Source organism: Lethenteron reissneri, chromosome 33 (assembly GCF_015708825.2).
Source record: "Lethenteron reissneri isolate LAM-NWPU_2019-01 chromosome 33, ASM1570882v1, whole genome shotgun sequence".
Lineage (NCBI taxonomy): Eukaryota > Metazoa > Chordata > Hyperoartia > Petromyzontiformes > Petromyzontidae > Lethenteron > Lethenteron reissneri.
In genome coordinates this window covers 3,739,070-3,757,087 of record NC_083811.1, presented here as the reverse complement: position 1 = coordinate 3,757,087, position 18,018 = coordinate 3,739,070, and the positions used below count along the sequence as shown (strand labels likewise).

The 18,018-nt window shown below is 48.0% G+C and overlaps 1 protein-coding gene across 1 annotated transcript in view; it reads right to left on the bottom strand.

The window, feature by feature from the left end:
- EFCAB6 (EF-hand calcium binding domain 6) overlaps positions 1 to 18,018 on the bottom strand; it is a 34,732-nt gene that overhangs the window by 1,483 nt on the left and 15,231 nt on the right. The window contains exons 12-30 of the mRNA XM_061564319.1: positions 17,210 to 17,380; positions 16,450 to 16,524; positions 15,391 to 15,551; positions 14,744 to 14,911; positions 13,860 to 14,031; positions 12,670 to 12,784; positions 12,133 to 12,266; positions 10,811 to 11,049; positions 10,375 to 10,468; positions 9,407 to 9,525; positions 8,653 to 8,886; positions 7,178 to 7,333; positions 5,742 to 5,937; positions 4,209 to 4,400; positions 3,358 to 3,600; positions 2,597 to 2,878; positions 1,782 to 1,992; positions 1,159 to 1,343; positions 248 to 397 (exon numbers count right to left, since the gene is read on the bottom strand). Of these exons, the coding sequence (XP_061420303.1) occupies positions 248 to 397; positions 1,159 to 1,343; positions 1,782 to 1,992; positions 2,597 to 2,878; positions 3,358 to 3,600; positions 4,209 to 4,400; positions 5,742 to 5,937; positions 7,178 to 7,333; positions 8,653 to 8,886; positions 9,407 to 9,525; positions 10,375 to 10,468; positions 10,811 to 11,049; positions 12,133 to 12,266; positions 12,670 to 12,784; positions 13,860 to 14,031; positions 14,744 to 14,911; positions 15,391 to 15,551; positions 16,450 to 16,524; positions 17,210 to 17,380 (3,297 nt within the window). The remainder of the gene's footprint in view (positions 1 to 247; positions 398 to 1,158; positions 1,344 to 1,781; positions 1,993 to 2,596; positions 2,879 to 3,357; positions 3,601 to 4,208; positions 4,401 to 5,741; positions 5,938 to 7,177; positions 7,334 to 8,652; positions 8,887 to 9,406; positions 9,526 to 10,374; positions 10,469 to 10,810; positions 11,050 to 12,132; positions 12,267 to 12,669; positions 12,785 to 13,859; positions 14,032 to 14,743; positions 14,912 to 15,390; positions 15,552 to 16,449; positions 16,525 to 17,209; positions 17,381 to 18,018) is intronic.

The following is an 18,018-nucleotide window of genomic DNA, read 5'->3' as shown; positions in this document are numbered from 1 at the left end:
CTTTACTTTCTTATTTTCAAAAGAAATTACAAAACGAAAATATTAACGTAATTAAAATGAAAAAATTTTTTTTTACAAAAACATTACATTCCTAAAACTAAGAAGGGCTGTGTTCGCTGATCCTTATCGGGAAAATGAAACACAATTTTGCACTATTGTCAATGCGATAATTTTATTCTCTATCTGCCATCGTGCGACTGGCCCTCCCTCTGAGCACCAGTCGCTCAGGTGAGCAGTTCGACCATACCTGGCGGAAGTCGGGGGCGCAGAGGAAGCCGCTGGCGCTAGGATCTCCAGCACGGAAGGCGCGTCGCATCGGCCTCCAGTTGGGCAGCACCTGGTCGCGGAGGTGCAGCATGGCCTCCAGGAACGCATCGTTGGGCGCCGTGCCACCGGGCTGGGCGCACACATTCGTAACGTGCACAGTTAGTATGTACGTGTGTATGTATGCTCAACTTCTTTCGCACCATATGCAGAGGCTTTTGGCTAGCCATCGAACAAAGTTGGTCACCGCATCACGCGCTTGCAGATGTGCTTCGGCGGCCATTTAGAATGCTCTTCCTTCCAATATTAGGAAGTCACAAGAGCTATACACCTTTACATCATTTAGATTGAAAATAAATTTCTTCAGAACTGCTCTTTGTGTTTAGTTTGTTGTTCTTCCCCGCACCTCCGACTAGCACGGGTGGCTACGTACGGTGTGAAATAAGTTCAACATACATACACACGTACAACCGTTCTATTCGTTGGGTGCAGAGGTGTGGGAAAATGCACCTTCCTGTACTCGCTCAGATCGATAGCTTTCTAGTAACTGCAATTAAAATTGCAAAAAAAATTATCTCGCCGTTCAGTTGGTGGCTCACGGTGTTTTAAGTTAAATAATAATAGCAGCCTGGTTGGGCACTGGAACAACAGTGTCCCGGATAGTAAGAAGACAATTGATGAGATTTGAAGTTTAACATTTTTTTCATTTTAATTCTTTATAATAACTCCCTCGCCTGGTATGCAGGCATCTCGCTACCAGGACATAAAAAAAATTATCTCGCCACAGCGGCGCTCCTTTGCAGGAGGAGACGCGTTGTCATCGTTGCTGTTGGCCCTGGGTCTGTGTGCGGTGGAGGCGCCGCGGCCGTGCCAAGCGCACGGCCAGAGCCCCACCGTGAACGACGGCTGCTGCAGACGCTGGCGCTGCAGGAGGCCATGCTGGCGCGGACGCAGCGTCAGCACCAGGTGGCGAAGGAATGTGCGGTACGCTACGTGGCCCGTGCTGTGTGCCGCAAACTTGGAGGCGAGTTCCGCAAGCTCGTCCTCGCTCACCGACACGTCGAAGGTGCGCAGCACGCCTGCACGTCACCGAGCGCAGCATTACAAATAAAGGCACAACGCAAATAACAAATATCTCCTGCCCCTAGCACGGCTTGGACCTGGGCCAGATTCAAATGTTTTATGAGGCCAGCATAGCACAGTTCGGTTTTGGCAAAGCTCAATAAACTGCCAGTGGAAAACCACCTGTGCTGTGTTGGCCCCATGCTGGCACAGCTCAGATGTCCAAAAGAGGTATAACATTCTCCGTGTTTGTTCGTTGTGTAATAGTACACAACTCCAGAACAATGCATTTACATGCAATTCTCCTGTCTTACCATATCGCAAGATATCCTTCTTCCCATGATGTTCTTTGTGCCCTCAACGTGACAACGCGAGCACACGAGCCAGCCACACCCGCGCAACGTGGGAGTCGCCCCTGTGACCAACACGATCTGCCGGGCAAGGCGGAAACCTACCCTGGAGGTCGTTGGTGCCGATTTCCCCGCTCGCCGTGGGATCCTTGAGACGGCACTCACGCAGGATCTCCTGCCAGCGGCGGCTTACTCGCTCGCGCAGCCTGCTCTCGAGGGCCTCGCAATCCACGAGCGGAGTCGAACGGACCGCGCGCGCCATGCCACCGCGCACGCTCCCCGCCACGGTGGCCGGCCGGTGGCCCGTGTTCAGCGACTGCGGTGGGAAACGTCGCGAGCGCGTGCATGCGCCCGATGACAGGCGAGTCAACAGTCGCTCTTAGGCTCGGGTGTGTGCTTTGCGCGTGTCCGTGCGTGTGTTCAGGAAGAAGGCAAAGAGGGGTTGACCCATATCAGACGACCTGAATGGAAGTCACCTCGGGCGGCCGGGAGATGTCGTGAAGCAGAGAAAAGAACCACATCGGAGGAAAGGCGATGAACGCGGAAGCGTCAGGGTGGAGACGGAGAGGCAGGCATAGAAAGAGGTGGATCAAAGTGGTTTACCGGGATGCGAGGGATTGGATGTGGAGATGATGGCCCAGGACAGGAATGAGTTGAGTGAGAGAACCAGGAAGGCAGACCCCCATGTGAGTGGGAAAAATGCCAGAAGAAATTTTTTTCCATTTTATAGTATCAATTGTAATTAACTTGTGAATGCCTAAAGCTTTTCATATGAAAGCTGTTCATGAGTCGACAAGGGGATGTTGGACCCTGTTTTTGTTCAGATAATCGTCACTTTTATTGGTCGTGAGTGGGAATCGCAGCGCACTGCGCTAACTGCTACACTACCGCTCCCCATCGAATGCACGGCACACACGCACCTGGGATCGTGTCAGAAGGCAGGACGCAGTCGTTTTAGGTCTGCTCTTCGTTGCGGTTGCGCCGTTGTGGGCTACTCCTGCTGCTGCTGCTGGAGCTGCTGCTGGGGCAGTACACCCATTCTGGCCTATGGCCCCGACACTCTGCCTCAGCATTCCAGTGGGAGCTGATGAGGTGAACGCGGCCGCCGGCAAAGCGGTACCGTCGCAGAACCTCTTCAGAAACTCGCGGTAGTCCAGCTTGTCGCACTCATCCACCGGCAGCTGCGCCCACAGCTCTTCGAACTGTAACAAGGAGCAATGGTACCTTTCGTTGTTGGACGAGGCATTTGAGCGTGAATTAACAGAACAAGCAGACTGGTCTAACATCACCCAATAAGTTAATCTACAGAGACTGCAGTTGATGGATGTCCAAAAGGAGGTTGGAGAAATGTACACAACTGAATAATATTTATTTTAATACATTTAGTTCTAAGTCCATTTACTTGCAAAAAATGATGTGTAAATGCATCGATATCCTTTCCTTTAGTTGGACATATATAGTGGGTATTATATAGACGTGATTTAACAATGCAACAGAATTTATTGATGGGCGATGCACGTATTGTTTTGGCCAAGGATCAATTTTCATCGCTGCTTCAATCATCGTTCCGGACCTAGCTAGCGACACCTTCATGGGTTCTCAAAGTCCACGGTTTCAGTTCTGCAGCGGGGCACACTGACTCTTTCACGAGACGCACAACTCCGGGCACTTTTGTGAGCACCTGCTTGTCGGAGAGGCGCAGGAAGTGGCGATGCACGACCTGACGGAACTGCTCCCGTGTGAGCTTGCCAATCCCTGGGAGGTCGGCGCACACCAGCGCGCGCGCCACTGCGTAGAAGCGCGCCGACACCACGTCCCGCAGCCGTCGGAGCACCCCACCCGCGGACAGCGCACAATCACCGGCGCCGCGGTGCCCGGCTAGGGCCGCCCGCGCGACCTCGCATTGCCAGTCCGCGCTCTCCGTCTGTCGGGGGAAGGGGGCAGGGAACGGTGCGAACAGCGGCCGCGTTAGGCGATGAATGCGAACGTGACGCCGGAGTGGTTTAGCGTCGTGCCACCTCCCCCCGCCTCCCCCCACCACATCCGAATTGAGAGAGACCAATTCTATTCCAAATGTGCTATCAGCATCATGAGATTAACTGATTGCCATTTAGAATTATCACAGCAAGCAGTGCACCAATCTGTTAGATATTGGCCCCAGAAGTTAATGTCACAAGATACAGTAACTTCAGGAATTAAGTTCAAATATATTTATCCACAGCAGGGGGCACACATTTAATATACCCTGAAAAACGTTTAAATTAATGTCAATTTAACTTAAATAATTCATTATCAGAACTGGAATTTTAGCAAAATTAAGTAACAATTAAAATTGTCGTTGGTGACGAGGCTGAGACCATCCACTCACTATACTCACGACTTTCATTTAATCATCATTTGAACCCAGAGCCTCAGTGGGCCTGGGCTCAATACTCTTATCACCAGGGCTCCTCTATCTGCCCTTATATGAATCACGTCAATGTTTTTCCTCAATTGGGCAAATCGCAGAGAGATGGTGTTATGACCGCTCGCCTTGTCGGACAGGAGACTGAAAGCCTCCAGAAAATCCTGCCAGTCGACGGTGCCATCGCCGCCACGCTTGAGCCTCTTGAGCAGGTGCTGGAACTGCGGCTCGTCGAGCTTCAGGCAGAAGTTGTCCAGGACTCGGCGGAACTCCTCCTCCTTCACCAGGCCTCTCTGGGATTTGTCGAAGGCGCCGAAGGCCTGCGTTGGTGCACGGTGACATCCGCGTATCGCGTCCGTCCTCAAATTACTCAACCTCCGGTCGCTCGCGGTCTTTTTTTTGTTTCAGTTTATGAAATAGCATTAGAATAGGTTCCAATTGTGTGTACAGTACTTTAATGTTCATTTACATGATGTAGCCAACCATGCTAATTGGACGTGCGGGGGAAGGACAACAAACTGAACACAAAAAGCAGTTCTAAAGAAATTCGTTTTCAATTTAGAAGTGAGTTTTCAATTCAGTTGTGAATGTTAAGTGAGCTACTATTGTACGTGCTAAGGCCATAATTTTTTTAAAGAAAACTGAACTAAACGATTTTAATTTTACCAGGTATGGCCCACTGAGCTATATAGCTATTTTTCAACCTGACCACAAATGATAGCTCAATGAAGTGGCTTATCACGTGGACATTTATAGCAGCAAAATACTCTAAACGCACGTTTCTAAATGTGGAGGGAAAAACCGACGGACCCGGAGAAAAATCCACGTGACCACGGGGAGAACATGCAAACTCCAAATATACAGCAGGGGTCAGGGTCGGGATAGAACCCACGAACTGCTGTGTACCAGGCGAGGTAGTTAATATCTTGCCACTGTGTCGCCCCAAGTCAATGTCCCACTGAAGCAAGCATTTGTGGGAGAATGCCGAGGTGCCTAACTCCTGTTTACGGCTCTGGGCCAGTGTGGGAAATTCCTGATTCATATACCGTATGTGGGGAGTCTATCCGGAGGGCAACCACTTTAAAATTTCGTCATACTCATAATCAGAATCTTTATTTATCCTGGAGAAATCCGATGAGCTATGAAGCTCTTTTGCACAGGTGTCCAGTAGGGGTGGGTCAGAATGTTACAACGAAAATACAACCCACACTGACCAGCGTGGTAAAGTATGGTCAAATAACCCCCATCGCCTGCATGCCGTGGGGAGTCCCTCATCCAGAAGTGGATTGACAAATAGCATCGCATGTACACGTATATATCAAAGACCCCCTTATAGCCTTAACAGACTGTTGGAGCAAGTGCTGTTAGCGAGCACCTATGAAGGCCGACACAGCACATGAGGGGGTGAGTGGCCAGCACCACGCCCGGCCACCTTTGTATCCCTAGTGCCAATGTTTCCACATCGCACCAGGCATTCATTTGAGGTTGAGTCGATATAGGGGAGGCACAGGACCGGTTCAGATAATCGTCACTGGTGTTGGCCGTGAGCGGGAATCGAACTTGGGTTTCCGGGTTCGTGGCGCAGCGCGCTAACCGCTACTCTAACGCACCACCACAAGCAAATCCCCAAATAAACACTGCCTTGCATTTGTAAGCCACACCTTCTGCAGGACCGCAAGCAGCGACGGGACCTTCTCCCGCAGGAAGGCCAGAGCACCCTCGGGGCTCAGCCTCTGGGTCGCATTCACACCGCACGGCTGGGAGGGCCGCGCTCCGTACCGAGAAGCCCTCCCGTCGTCCACGGCTCGCACGAAGTCGGCATAAGAGAGGCGACTCCCCTCCGTTGGTATCCCCAGCCTTGGGAGAGTGAAACAGGCAGCGGTTTAGCCGTGGCAGCTCGGGGGTTATGTTGTACTAGGCCCCATCAATGAAGATCCCTCCACGGGGTTTAGTGGCATGGGGATTTGTCCGGGGACTAATTCTGACTGGATATTTTGTGGGTCGCTAGAAGAGTGGATTAGGCATGTGACTCGTAGCCACAGCCATAGCGAGAGTCAAGCTTGAATGTGGTGTGCCGGGTGCAGACAATTCTGGCTGAAGTTAAGCTCTGGTTTTATTGATCAATTTGTTTCCGACAAGTTACATCCGACGCTTGTTGGATGGGCCGGGGAAGTTGGCATTGGCACGCAGCACGTTTTGATTGCTGTGATGTTTGTCTTGTTGCCAAGGAACACACGGTGTGATCGCACCAACCTTGCTTTCGTCCTCTCAAAATGCCCCAGTTGGCCTCGCACCCACCCGCTAAGTGGCTATCGGCGGTCAGTCACAATCTACCGTAAACTGGCCCCGCATCGAGTGTTTCCGCGGGAGGGAATTTTGGGAATGCTGCCAACTTGCACCAATCAATTGTACTCCCTCCAACCCCTTCGCAAATTACCTGCGTGTAATTCACTTGTTTTAGCGGTGGCAGCAGGAAAGTTGCACATTTAGGGGAGGTGTAGGATGCCACTCGGAGGCTGTAGCCTATAGGCCAATAGCTGGCTACTGAAATAACAAGAGATTGATAATATAATACACTGCAAATTAAGGGGAATAGTTGACGGCCATGGCCCTTAAAATCAAGTTGGGGATCATGCTTGGTTATTAACGTACATTCCTCTACGACTGCTTGTCAGGGTTAAGAAGTACAGGACGAGATGTGGCTCTGCGGCTCAGGGGTCAGGGTACTGAACCGGAACAGCGGAATACTGGCTTGATGAATGAACATGAATGAACCATTACATAAGGTTTAGTTTTTTTAGTTTTACTTAAATTAGCTACATATATGCAGCAGTGAGAATTTCATGAATATAAATGTTACTGTCATGTGATGAACATTATATATATAATTCATATCCCATGTGAAAAAGTGTGCCTGCCAATGTGTGGATATGAAAAGATCTATCTTCATTATAAATTTATCACCGCTCTGCGAGGGTTCTGAATGGATACCCTTTCTCATGACATCGTGCCGAGAGCACAATCACAATCAAATTGGGGGGGGGGGCACGGGGGGAATTTTTAAAAATAAAAATGTACCAATAGCTGGTGAACGTACTTTCCTAGGAGCTGCTCAAACTGCTCGTGGTCCAGAGAGTAGTTGTGTTCACACAGCATGTGCCGCAAATCGTCTGCCGTCACGAAGCCATCCTTGTTCCGGTCGGCCCGGGCAAACGCCGCCCCGAAGTCTGAGTATTTGTCGCGAAACTTGTCTCTGTGGAAAGAAGACGAGAGAGAGAGAAAGACATTTTCTCTATGCGCCCCATGATTAGAGGGCACTGTTTTTTGTGCAGCTTTACAATAAATGTAATCCCACCGTGAGAAATATTTTCCGGATGGTTATTCACTATTTTTAAAAAATGCAATACTTTAATTTGAATGTCTGAGCCACCACAGGTATTTCTCTGCTAAATATATATATTTTAAATGCCTTAAATTTGTGCCTTTTTGTATGCGACACATCGATGAGTGTCAAAAGCAAAGAGTGCATGCCCGCTGGCCCGATGGCGTCTGAGAGTTTTTTTTTTTAAGCGTGGGATGAGGGTGGATGCAACAAGCGATGGCAGGGCCAAAAGGGATCCAGTGCAATTAGAGTCTTAACTTGGGAACAATTTAATTATGGCTGCCGCCATAATAGCCAATTCAGTTTTCACTCGTGTGGTCGGCGTTCCGCACGTGTGCACTGGATTTCGTTTATCTCAGCCCTCAAGTTCGACAAAAGCGTCTGCGCGTCAGTTACTTCTGACCACCGCGCACATACGTGGGTGTGCGTGACAGTGCCTAAGTGTGGGAGCGCGCATCTATAGGCGTGATTGTGGGTATATGCGTTGAACTTATTTTGCGCCGTACGTAGCCAACCGTGCTAATCGGTCAGTGCAGCTTGGTGAAGGTGAAGAGCACAGACAATGGGAGCTTACAAGTAGAGTGCTACAATGGATTTTGCAGCACTGCCATTTGCTGTACTGCAGCAGCCTATAACACCTGTTTTACTAAACATGCTCAAATCTGCTTAGCCTCTGAAATATGTGATCAGGTACATTCTTGGTGGTTTGGTCATAGGCGCAGCTTTCATTACATTGCAGTAGGTTACATTACATTGTAATAAATATGCGGAGGACTGCTGCTTAAAGGCGAACTACTCCAGTCGTGGGAAGGCCCGAACTGGCCGTACGGCAGTCTGGGCAAATGCCCAGTGGGCCGGTCCATTCCGAGGGCCAGTAAGCTGGTCTGTGTGGGCAAATTGCAAATGTGTTGGAAACAATTGCTTATTTACATTCTCAGTTGGCATTAAGTCCCATATTTGGCAGCCGCAAAGACTTCTCCTCACCGGGCCATTCATTTTTTGGAGCAGCCCAAATGGGCCAATGAGATCGCACGGCAATTTGGGCCGCTGTTTTTACAAATGCCTGTATCGATTTTCAGTCCCAGTCCATTACTGGTCGTTTGTGCCGTCGGCCCCGTGCCAACGCATCGCTGGTAGACCGCCGCAATGACGGTGGTGGCGAGGATCGTCTGCGTCGTTGCTCATCTCACTTGATCTCCTGCGCGAGTTGCTCCAGGTTGTAGAAGGCGCCCCGGCGTGCCTGCTGGCCCACCAGCTCGCACCGCCGCTCGCGCTGACCCTCGGCCAGCGTCGCCAGCGTCGCTTGGTTCTGCTCGGCGATGCGCGCGCTCGGGCCCTTGTCCACGCCGGTGGGCGGTCTCACCACATCCAGGAGCCGTGCCAGCTCCTGCTCCGAGATGACCCCGTGTCCGTCTGGGTCGTACCTTCTCCGAAGACACACGATTGCCTCCGTTATAGTCTTCAACTGACTGTTGGGGCAAGTGCTGCTAGGGAGTAGCAACTATTGAGGCTGGGCACGGCGCACAGGGTGTCTTTGTGTCCCCAGTGCTGATGCATACATAACCCACCATGTACTCATTTAAGGCTCAGTCGACATAGGGTAGGCCCAGGACCTGTTCAGGTAGTCTCGACTGACGTTAGCCATGGATGAAAATTAAACTCTGATTGCTGGGCTCGCAGGGCAGTGCACTTACAACCACTACAAGCACAAACACCATTCCAAACATCATAATCATCAGCAGCATGAGTATCAGCAAAATCGTAATCATATCTGTCATCAGCACTTCTGTTATAATTCAGCAGTGGATTGACAAAGGGCAATTCAACCTATGCTGTGTGCACAATAACTGTTTTAGTTCCCATTCATCAATTAATTAATTCTTCTTATTATTGTAGTTATCAGACGAGGAGTATTTTCCCAAGCCTCACTGAGTGCCATCGCACCTGGCCCAAAGGCTGTCGAAGTCGTGGCTGGTGAGCGGCAGCATGTAGCGGAACAGCAGGGTCCGGAGCTCGCTCTTCTGCACCACGCGGTCACCGTTCTCATCGTAGTCACGAAACGCCTGCATCCGTTCACACCGGCCACAATGTGGACACGTTCATTCGTCAATGTGTGAGTGGCACGTTTAACTGGCCTTTTCCTGGTTCATTTTTTAATTTATATTTTTTATTGTGATTTGATTACCTTTTCTATAATCTGCACTCCTATCATGTTTTTGTAATTTGTGTTGTTATAACTTTGACTCACCCCCACTGGACATCTGTGAAAAAAAGCTTTATAGCTCCTCGGATTCCACCAGTATAAATAAAGATTCTGATTCTGAGCTAGGCGTGCACTGATTCAACCGCTACGCCTATAGATTCGATGAGTTGTTACAAGTTGAGGTCATGAATCGATTAAATTATACATTATTATGTTTGTCCCGTATTCACCGTCTCGTTTGTATTTTACTCATTTGTTTCGTCTCACTTTTACAGGTTTGCAAATGCACACCTGTAAACCCATACGGTTTACCCGTATTCTTGTCAGGGAAATTGAGTTTTCATGTCCATACGGCGTACAGCCGTTTGAATACGGACAAAAAAAGTGTCTATTTGTTTGTGTTTGTGTAATATGTACATATAATTTGTACACATTATAAATCATAAATTCTCACACGCATGCTTCATTGCATGTATTTTGAGCAAAACAGTTGACTTCTAATTGAGGAATGGACACATCGTTTCGTGGCCTGCTTTTGATGAATGCAACCAAAGCACAAATACATTATCTTGCTAAGCATATGGCACTTTCCGTAAATGTATGACCAGCATGGATCACTTTGATTAGTTTCCATATGTCTGAATGTGGAAGATGATGACGTGTTGATTATCTCCGAGTGGCTGCATTGATGAATGGGTGAGCCACTTGCCTGTGAGACATCCTTCCAGCTCTTGCGAGCACGGCTGACAAGATACTGATGAGCCTGTTCACAAGCCATCTCCGAAGGGTCTTTAATCTCCATGCTGTTGATGAAAAGAGACGGGTGGAAACGAGGGTTTCGTGGATGCTTTGTTCAATTAAAAACTTAGCGGGAGTAATACGAGCAGTCATAGTCCTAATGAAACAAATTTACGTAAAGTAATGATGATGTCTTCATTTTCTCTCAACGTATAATTATGCCTCTGTATCTCAAGCAGTTTTTAGAAAACATCTTTCAACGTCACTCTGAATAGCTTTGGGGAAAGCGCATCATGTAACCTCAATGTGACACTTTCATAGTTGTCATCTGCTTTTGTTCGATGACGATGATAACAATGCCCTGTTGTTTCTACCCACAATGCCGCAAACGGAAACGCAACACGTACATTCTTGCGCCCGCGTCGAGCCAGCGTGTTCCGCCGTCTTGTGTGGGCGGGTCGAACTTCTGCAGGAAGTCGCCGTAGCTGAGCCGCGAGCGCTCGTTCAACCCCAGCATACCGAGCAGCCGGCCAAACTCTCCGTCCGTGAGGGAGAAGTGCAGAGTCTCCAGGAGGCGGCGGAGGTCGCCGGCCGTCACCGCCCCGTCCCTGTCGCTGTCCGCCTTGTTGAACGCCGAGCGCAGGTCCTGCGAAGTGAAAGCCACTCGTGTGCCCGTGCCGCTAGAGGCAGCAGGGCCGCGCAAGCGTGCAGCCAGGTGTGGTGGTCCAGGCAAAGGGTCGTGGAAAACGTCGTTTTGAATTATGCGTTTTTTGCGAGGTCTAATATATAAATATAACTATTTTGCTGTTGTCTCGTACAGTGTTGTCCGATGCAGCTTTGCATGAATACTATATCAAATTTTATTTTTATTATAAACCCACAAACCCGCTGGGCTGTGATAGTTCAATTTTCACGTGCAGTTTTATGGAGGGACTGTGTGTTGTCTTGGTGTGGTCTGGGACTGTTTTTGCTGTTGTTTTGCTGCCTTATCCAACATTGGGACTTTGTGTGCTTATGCAATTTGAACTTATATACTTGATCTATTTTACGTATTTATTTTAAGTGATTTCCTTACCTTTCCTATACTTTGCACCCCTTTCGTTTTGTTGTATTGTCTGTTACTGTAACCTTCTGACCTGCCCCTACCAGACATTTGTAAAAAGAGCTTCATAGCTCATTGGATTTCTCCTGTCACACAATTCCGCAATCGCTCCACCTCTGTGCGATCAACCACCATGGCCAGCACAGTGAAGTCCATTGGCCAGCAGTGACACCCACTGGACAGCTTGAGAACAATGAATGCGAGCCCTTGACTGACTGCACTTGTCCCATCACAGTCAACCTTCACAACATGACAATGTTACAGCCCTTTGTCAATGTGCTGCCGGATGAGGGCCTCCGCATGCCGTGTCGTGTCACGATGCTTTGTTCGACCATAATTCACCACGCCGGACCAGTGTGGGTTCAGACTTATATAGTTAATTAATTTACTTATATTTAGTGACTTGCTGACCATTTTCTTTATTTTGCATTCCTATTGTGTTTTTGTATTGTTTGCAGTTGTAACTTGCCGACCTGCCCATACTGGACATTTGTGAAAAAAAGTTTCACAGCTCATCGGATTCCACCGGTCTAAATACAGATTCTGATTCTGGATTTCAGTTTGTTTGACTGCGCTGCCAAACAAACTGAAATCTGCCGGGACACCAGAAGGAAGGAATGGCCGTACCGTGTAGACCTGCCGTAGCTTGTCAGGCAGTGCCGCGTGGCAATCCTCGGCACGACAGTGCTGTCTGGAGACCTCGGCAACGCGGTGATTGGGCGAGAGCAGCAGCTGCTCGCCCGGCCCGTAGATGCGACGGTCTGCAATGAACAGATGATGATTTTTTTTTTATAAACAATAATGCTCAGCTCCAACTGCTACCATGACACTTACGAATATGTGAATACCTAGGAGAGAACATGGACGTACGCAGCTGTACTAAGTGTGGAATTATGTAATGGCAAATAAATAATACTTTCCAAAGATATAGATTTGAAGATTGATATGTTTAAGACCAGTTTTGTTAAATCAACTGATGAGTAGCTTCCAAGGCAGTACAAACCTTCATCCCTCCAGAGTCAATTCAATTAGTACCACCTTAAAGTAAGTGAACAGTGGCAGCCCTATATACAGACTTGACCCTGCCATAAGAATGTTGAATTGTCACCACTGGTCATGCTTGTTTAAGTGTGTGCATTTTATGACAAAGACAAGACGACTCACCTTCAAAGCATGCAAGAAAGTCCGAGTAGGTTATGCTGCCGTTGGTAAATCCCAGTCTCTGCAGTAGTGCATTAAATTGGTCATCTTCCATTATCATGCCACATTCCTGCAGGATCTGCACACCACTCAGAATGAAGCAAACGATAAACCCACAATGATTCCTTGCTATTTAACGTACTAACATTACCGAAAAGGTGAGTCTCCTAAACTAAATCTAATTTTCAACCACTTTTTGAATACACAAATATTATTCGCGATTATAGTAAAGTTTGTTTGTTCGTTCCTCAATCTGCTTGTCCTGGCGAGGGTCGCGGCGGCAGCGTGTTGAGTAGGACTGTCCAGACCTCCCTTTCCCTGGCGACAGACTCTAGCTCTTCCTGGGGAATTCCCGGGCGTTCCCAGGCCAGCCGAGTGACATAATTCTGCCAGCGTGTCCTGGACCGGCCCCGGGGTCTTTGCCGAGTGTTATTTATATATATAGGACAGCCTCAGAGTCCTGCATTTGTCCGTTAGAACAATTCAATTATCGAGAATGTTTTGCATATGGGAGTAAGCCAGAGCACCTGAACATAAATCATTTATATGAAGTGGTTAACAAACAATGGTTTAAAAGATGCATTGAATCTTGAACCCAATTTGCTGTACTGCTATCAACTGGGCACCTTGCAGCCCAGCAGTATGAGCATTTCACAAATGTCTGTGACACACCAACCCCTGTCGCCAAAGTGCATTATGACAAGCATTCACAGCATTCACAAATCAAAAGGCTGGTTTAATTAACATTACTGTTTGTAAACACGTGAAATTTACCAATACAGAAATGTCTCCTGAACATTTGCATATAACATATAATTTACACTGAATAAAATGTGCATGTATGCGGTGCGTCTAGATTCAACCAGACGTCAAGACTCTGGTGTTAATATATTTACGTTGTAAACAAAGATCCAGTCAGTCATAGACAGAGGAAGAATGACAGGTGTTAAGTCTGGACTTGAACGAGGGGCAGGGAATCGTGAGAAAAGAAAGCTTAACATTTTCCTCTACCGCGCTGTTGGTGGACAAATTTAGTGGGCCTCAAGACGGGCCGGCGAGAGGGAATCGTGAGAAAAGAAAGCTTAACATTTTCCTCTACCGCGCTGTTGGTGGACAAATTTAGTGGGCCTCATGACGGGCCGGCGAGATGGCACCTGGCGGAAGTCGAAATTGGACACGCGGCCTTCTCCCCGCCGGTCGTGGCGTGCGAAGCTCTGGTGCAGCGTGGTGTCGCGCTGCGCCACGTGGTCCCTGAGCCGGACGAGCACCTCCCGCAGGGGTAGCGCGCCCGTCAGCTTCCTCGCCTCGCCCTCGATCAGCTCCAGTCTGAGCAACGCGCGCAGCCAGTACGTCCATGGGATGCGCAATTCCATAATGTACGTAGCCAACCGTGCCAATCGGAGGTGCCAAAATAAGACCTCCATAAGCCACAGAAATGCTTACAAAGTGCTGCCCAGCTTAGTTTGACAACGTAAAATGATGGCCAAGCCCCTTTTCATCAAAACAAGTGCTTTGCCCCAATTTTATCCCGCTTGTGCTATTGGCATCATGTCATGAGATGACGCATCTATTCGTATCTCTAACAGAGCATTGCAACACTCCATATTAGGGAGCGGGCCACAGAAAGAAGATATCACAGAGCCACCTCTCAGGTCCCATGAAGTGACTTCTGGTCCGTGCTTTCCCACTCGCTCTGCATATGAGAGTAACGTTTGTTATCTGACAGCCAATGCTCAGAGCTGAAATGGTGTCAAAGTACAAAACCAATGTTTCAATGCGGTGGATTTTTTTTGTGCAGTCATTGGTAACCAGGCTGAGGCCAGCAGATTTGAGAACCTGGATTAATCACAGGCAGTAGCATGGATTCAAACACAGAATCTCAGCGGTGCCAGCTCAGCACTCTGACCTCTGAACCACCATACCACCATCGCTATCTTATTGCGTCTCCACTGTCCAGCCTAGCATAAAAAAAAAACCACGATGAAATAACACAGTGACGAATTATTCCTAGCAAGTCCGTGCAATTGTAACTTCCAACCTCGCAGACAGGTCGGCCTGCCTCTTGACCTCGCGCGCGTTGCTTTCGCTGTGTAGACGCGAGCTGACCCCGGCAAAGTCGCCGGGCCGGGGGTCCACGCCCAGACGCATCAGGAACTCGGAGAACCGGATCCGGAAACCTGGGCCCTGCTCGCAGCCTTTGCACAGCCTGCCCGCAACGTGGCACGTGCGGATACAGACACATAGACGCAAATGGGGTCAATGTACATTAGGAGCAGCACCATTGGCATAACAATTGTTTTGTTTATAATGGTAATATCATATATTTATGAAGGGAAAGCCCAACTTGAGTTTCATGATATTTTAATAGAGTGTTCTGCACTGGTATGTGTAGCCAATTCCTTTGTCAGTAGTTTTTTTTTCTGTGTGAGGATATTGCATAAAACCCATACATATGAAGGAATAACACTCAAGGGTTCTGCATATAGCTCCTGGCTCTGTCATAGCCCAGCAGGTATTGGAGTTGCACAGATCTCTCTCTACATAATCGAGCAACGCTGGCATCCAAAGTGCTGAGACTACAGGCAAACGCCACCCTGCTGGGTTAATCAAAGCGCTTGCTGGTGCTAAAAAGAACCTACTTCACAATCATCAATTTTTTCAGGAGATAACACAAATTCATCGTACTTGTTAAAGTGTTCGTCGGACAGCGAAGGTCCGAATCTGCGGAGGATGGCACGCAGGTTATCCTGGGTGATGAAGCCATCGGCATCCTGGTCACAGGAGTCAAAAGCCTCGCACACGTCCTTCCAGCGCTCCGTCAGCTTGTCACGGAGAATTTCCTCCGCCTGCCAGCAGGAGCCAGACACATGCTCTTTTCAGAATTTGAGACAAATTCATTAACAATGTACAGGGTGCTTAAAAAATGTTTTTACATTTATATGGGACTATCGTTTTTAATGGAAAAAGAACAGATAAAACACTGTAACATGATAAGAAATGTATGTTAAGAGCTTAAAAAAGTCAGGGTCTCCACTTGTTCGCCATCATTGTCAACACGTTGCCTGGAATAGTCTCCAGGTGGTCTCCAGTGCCCAGAGGCACATTTCTTGTGGTATTGTTGCAAATTCTTAGAAGTGTTAACATTTGTTTTTATCCTACTCAATTATATTCCGACTGTGTCATCGGTGGCACGTTTCCATCCGGAACACACAATTTAGAATAAAAGTTTTGCACAGCGAGCAGTGTGAGATCTTGAGTCAGAGAATGGTCCCGGAATTGGACATCACAGACGACTTTTGAAGTCTCTTCACAATACACCTTTTAATATTACTCGAGGCAAAACATTTCACACCCAGAAAAGAGTGTTAATTGCATGTCAACCAAATTTAATTTTCTAATTCTAAGAGCTGGAATTAGCCTAATTACAAATTAATTAACAAGCCAAATTTAACATGATGGGCTTTTTTAATATTCAACGGTGACTGGGCAGACACCATCAAACTCACTCAACTTGAGACTACAGTCTAATCATGGACGATCGAATCTTTAATTCGGACCGAGAATCAATAGCAGTGTGAGCTCAGTGCTATGATATGGTGTTAATCCCCGAAACCGTCTGGCCAGTTCTACATTTGGGACACTTAACAGGACATAGTGAGGTTAAACAAAAGGAAGGCATGGGTTTTTTCGGACGTCGCAAAACTGACAGGCACCAAGTGCTCTCCACAACATCTCAGAACTCACCGCCTTCCAGGTCAGAATGTCAGTTGTCTTATGTCCATTAACTCGGTGAGTGCTATTTAACCACTTGTGAGCATCCTGCACAACACACAACACACAACAAAAGCAACTTCAATCGAAAGCCCAAAATATTGACGAAGATCGTGTTGCTTATGGAGATGGGTTCACCTATCCTATCGGTGAGCTCAGACGCGTGTGTGGTGTGGGGAGCGGTGGTGTAGCGGTTAGCACACTGCATTATGAACGTGGCAACCCAGGTTCAATTACCACTCACGGCCAACACCAGTGATGATTATCTGAACTGGTTCTAGGCCTCCCCTAGGGAGGCCTTCAGCTTTCGGACACCTGGTGTAATAGACGCATGCATCAGGCAGTTGGAGAGAGGACCTTTATACTCAGGGGGTTGCTTTGATGCTCTGTTAATCTGTGTATGCCAGTTGCTCTGTGTGTGGTTCGTATAGCGAGTAGTAGTGTAGTGGTTATCGCGTTGCGCTACAAAACCAGCGACCCGGGTTCGATTTCCACTCACGGCCACCACCAGTAACGATTATTGAACTGGTCGACTTAGCCTCAAATGAATACCTGGTGCTGTGTGTAAACATCGCCACTGGGGAGACAAAGGTGGTCGGGCGTGGTGCTGGCCACCCACCCCATCGTGTGCCGATCCGGCCTTCATAGGTGCTTGCTAACAGCACTTGCCCCGATAGTCAGTTAAGGCTACACGGGGGATCTTTGTCTTTGGTGTGTGGATACACAGACCCACCAGGGTCTCTCGAGGCTCGAACAGACACAAGAAGTCCGTGTAGTCCACGAACCCCGAGTGGCCTGGGTCCAGCAGCAGCATGAGCTCCCGGAAGTGACTGTCGCCCATGCGGAACCCAAACCCCTCAACCAGTCGGCGCAACTCCTGACGTGTCACCCGTCCTTGCCGGTTCTGTTTACACAAGTTTACATTCGTGTGTATAATGAATTAGTGCTGGAATTCGTGTTAAATTATAATCGCATTTTTTACATTAGCAGAAGCAGTGAGACAGTTGTGGAGTTTTTGAATACATTGGCAATTCAGTACTGTCTTAAAGGACACCAGACTGACAGATGTAAAGCAAGTTTAAATCTCAGCTCCTCATTAACAAAAATACGTTGACTGCTGCTGCCTTAGCATTGTTATTTCGCCATTTATAATTTTCAATGACTCATAATGAATGACCCTGAAAGTGGCTCAGGTCCCTATCAGTTTTATAATACATTTTATAAAAAAGAAGCAAATTGCAATGGAAGTCACATAAGTGGATAAGTGCTTTTATGTAATTGCCCTATGTAATTTTACAGTCGTGCACATTGGTGAATGCTTTAATAGAACTGTACGCATCGCAGCTATTACTTGCTATTGTTAGAACATTGTGTTCTGTACTACTCAACTATTTATTAAACCATTTTTTTTTACCAGGTAAGGCCCACTGAGCTATATATAGATTTTTTTCAGAAGCAACCTAGCCACGCATGATAGCTCAACAAAGTGGCTTATCGCGTGGAAATTATAGTAGCCAAATACTCTAAACGCATGTTGATTCT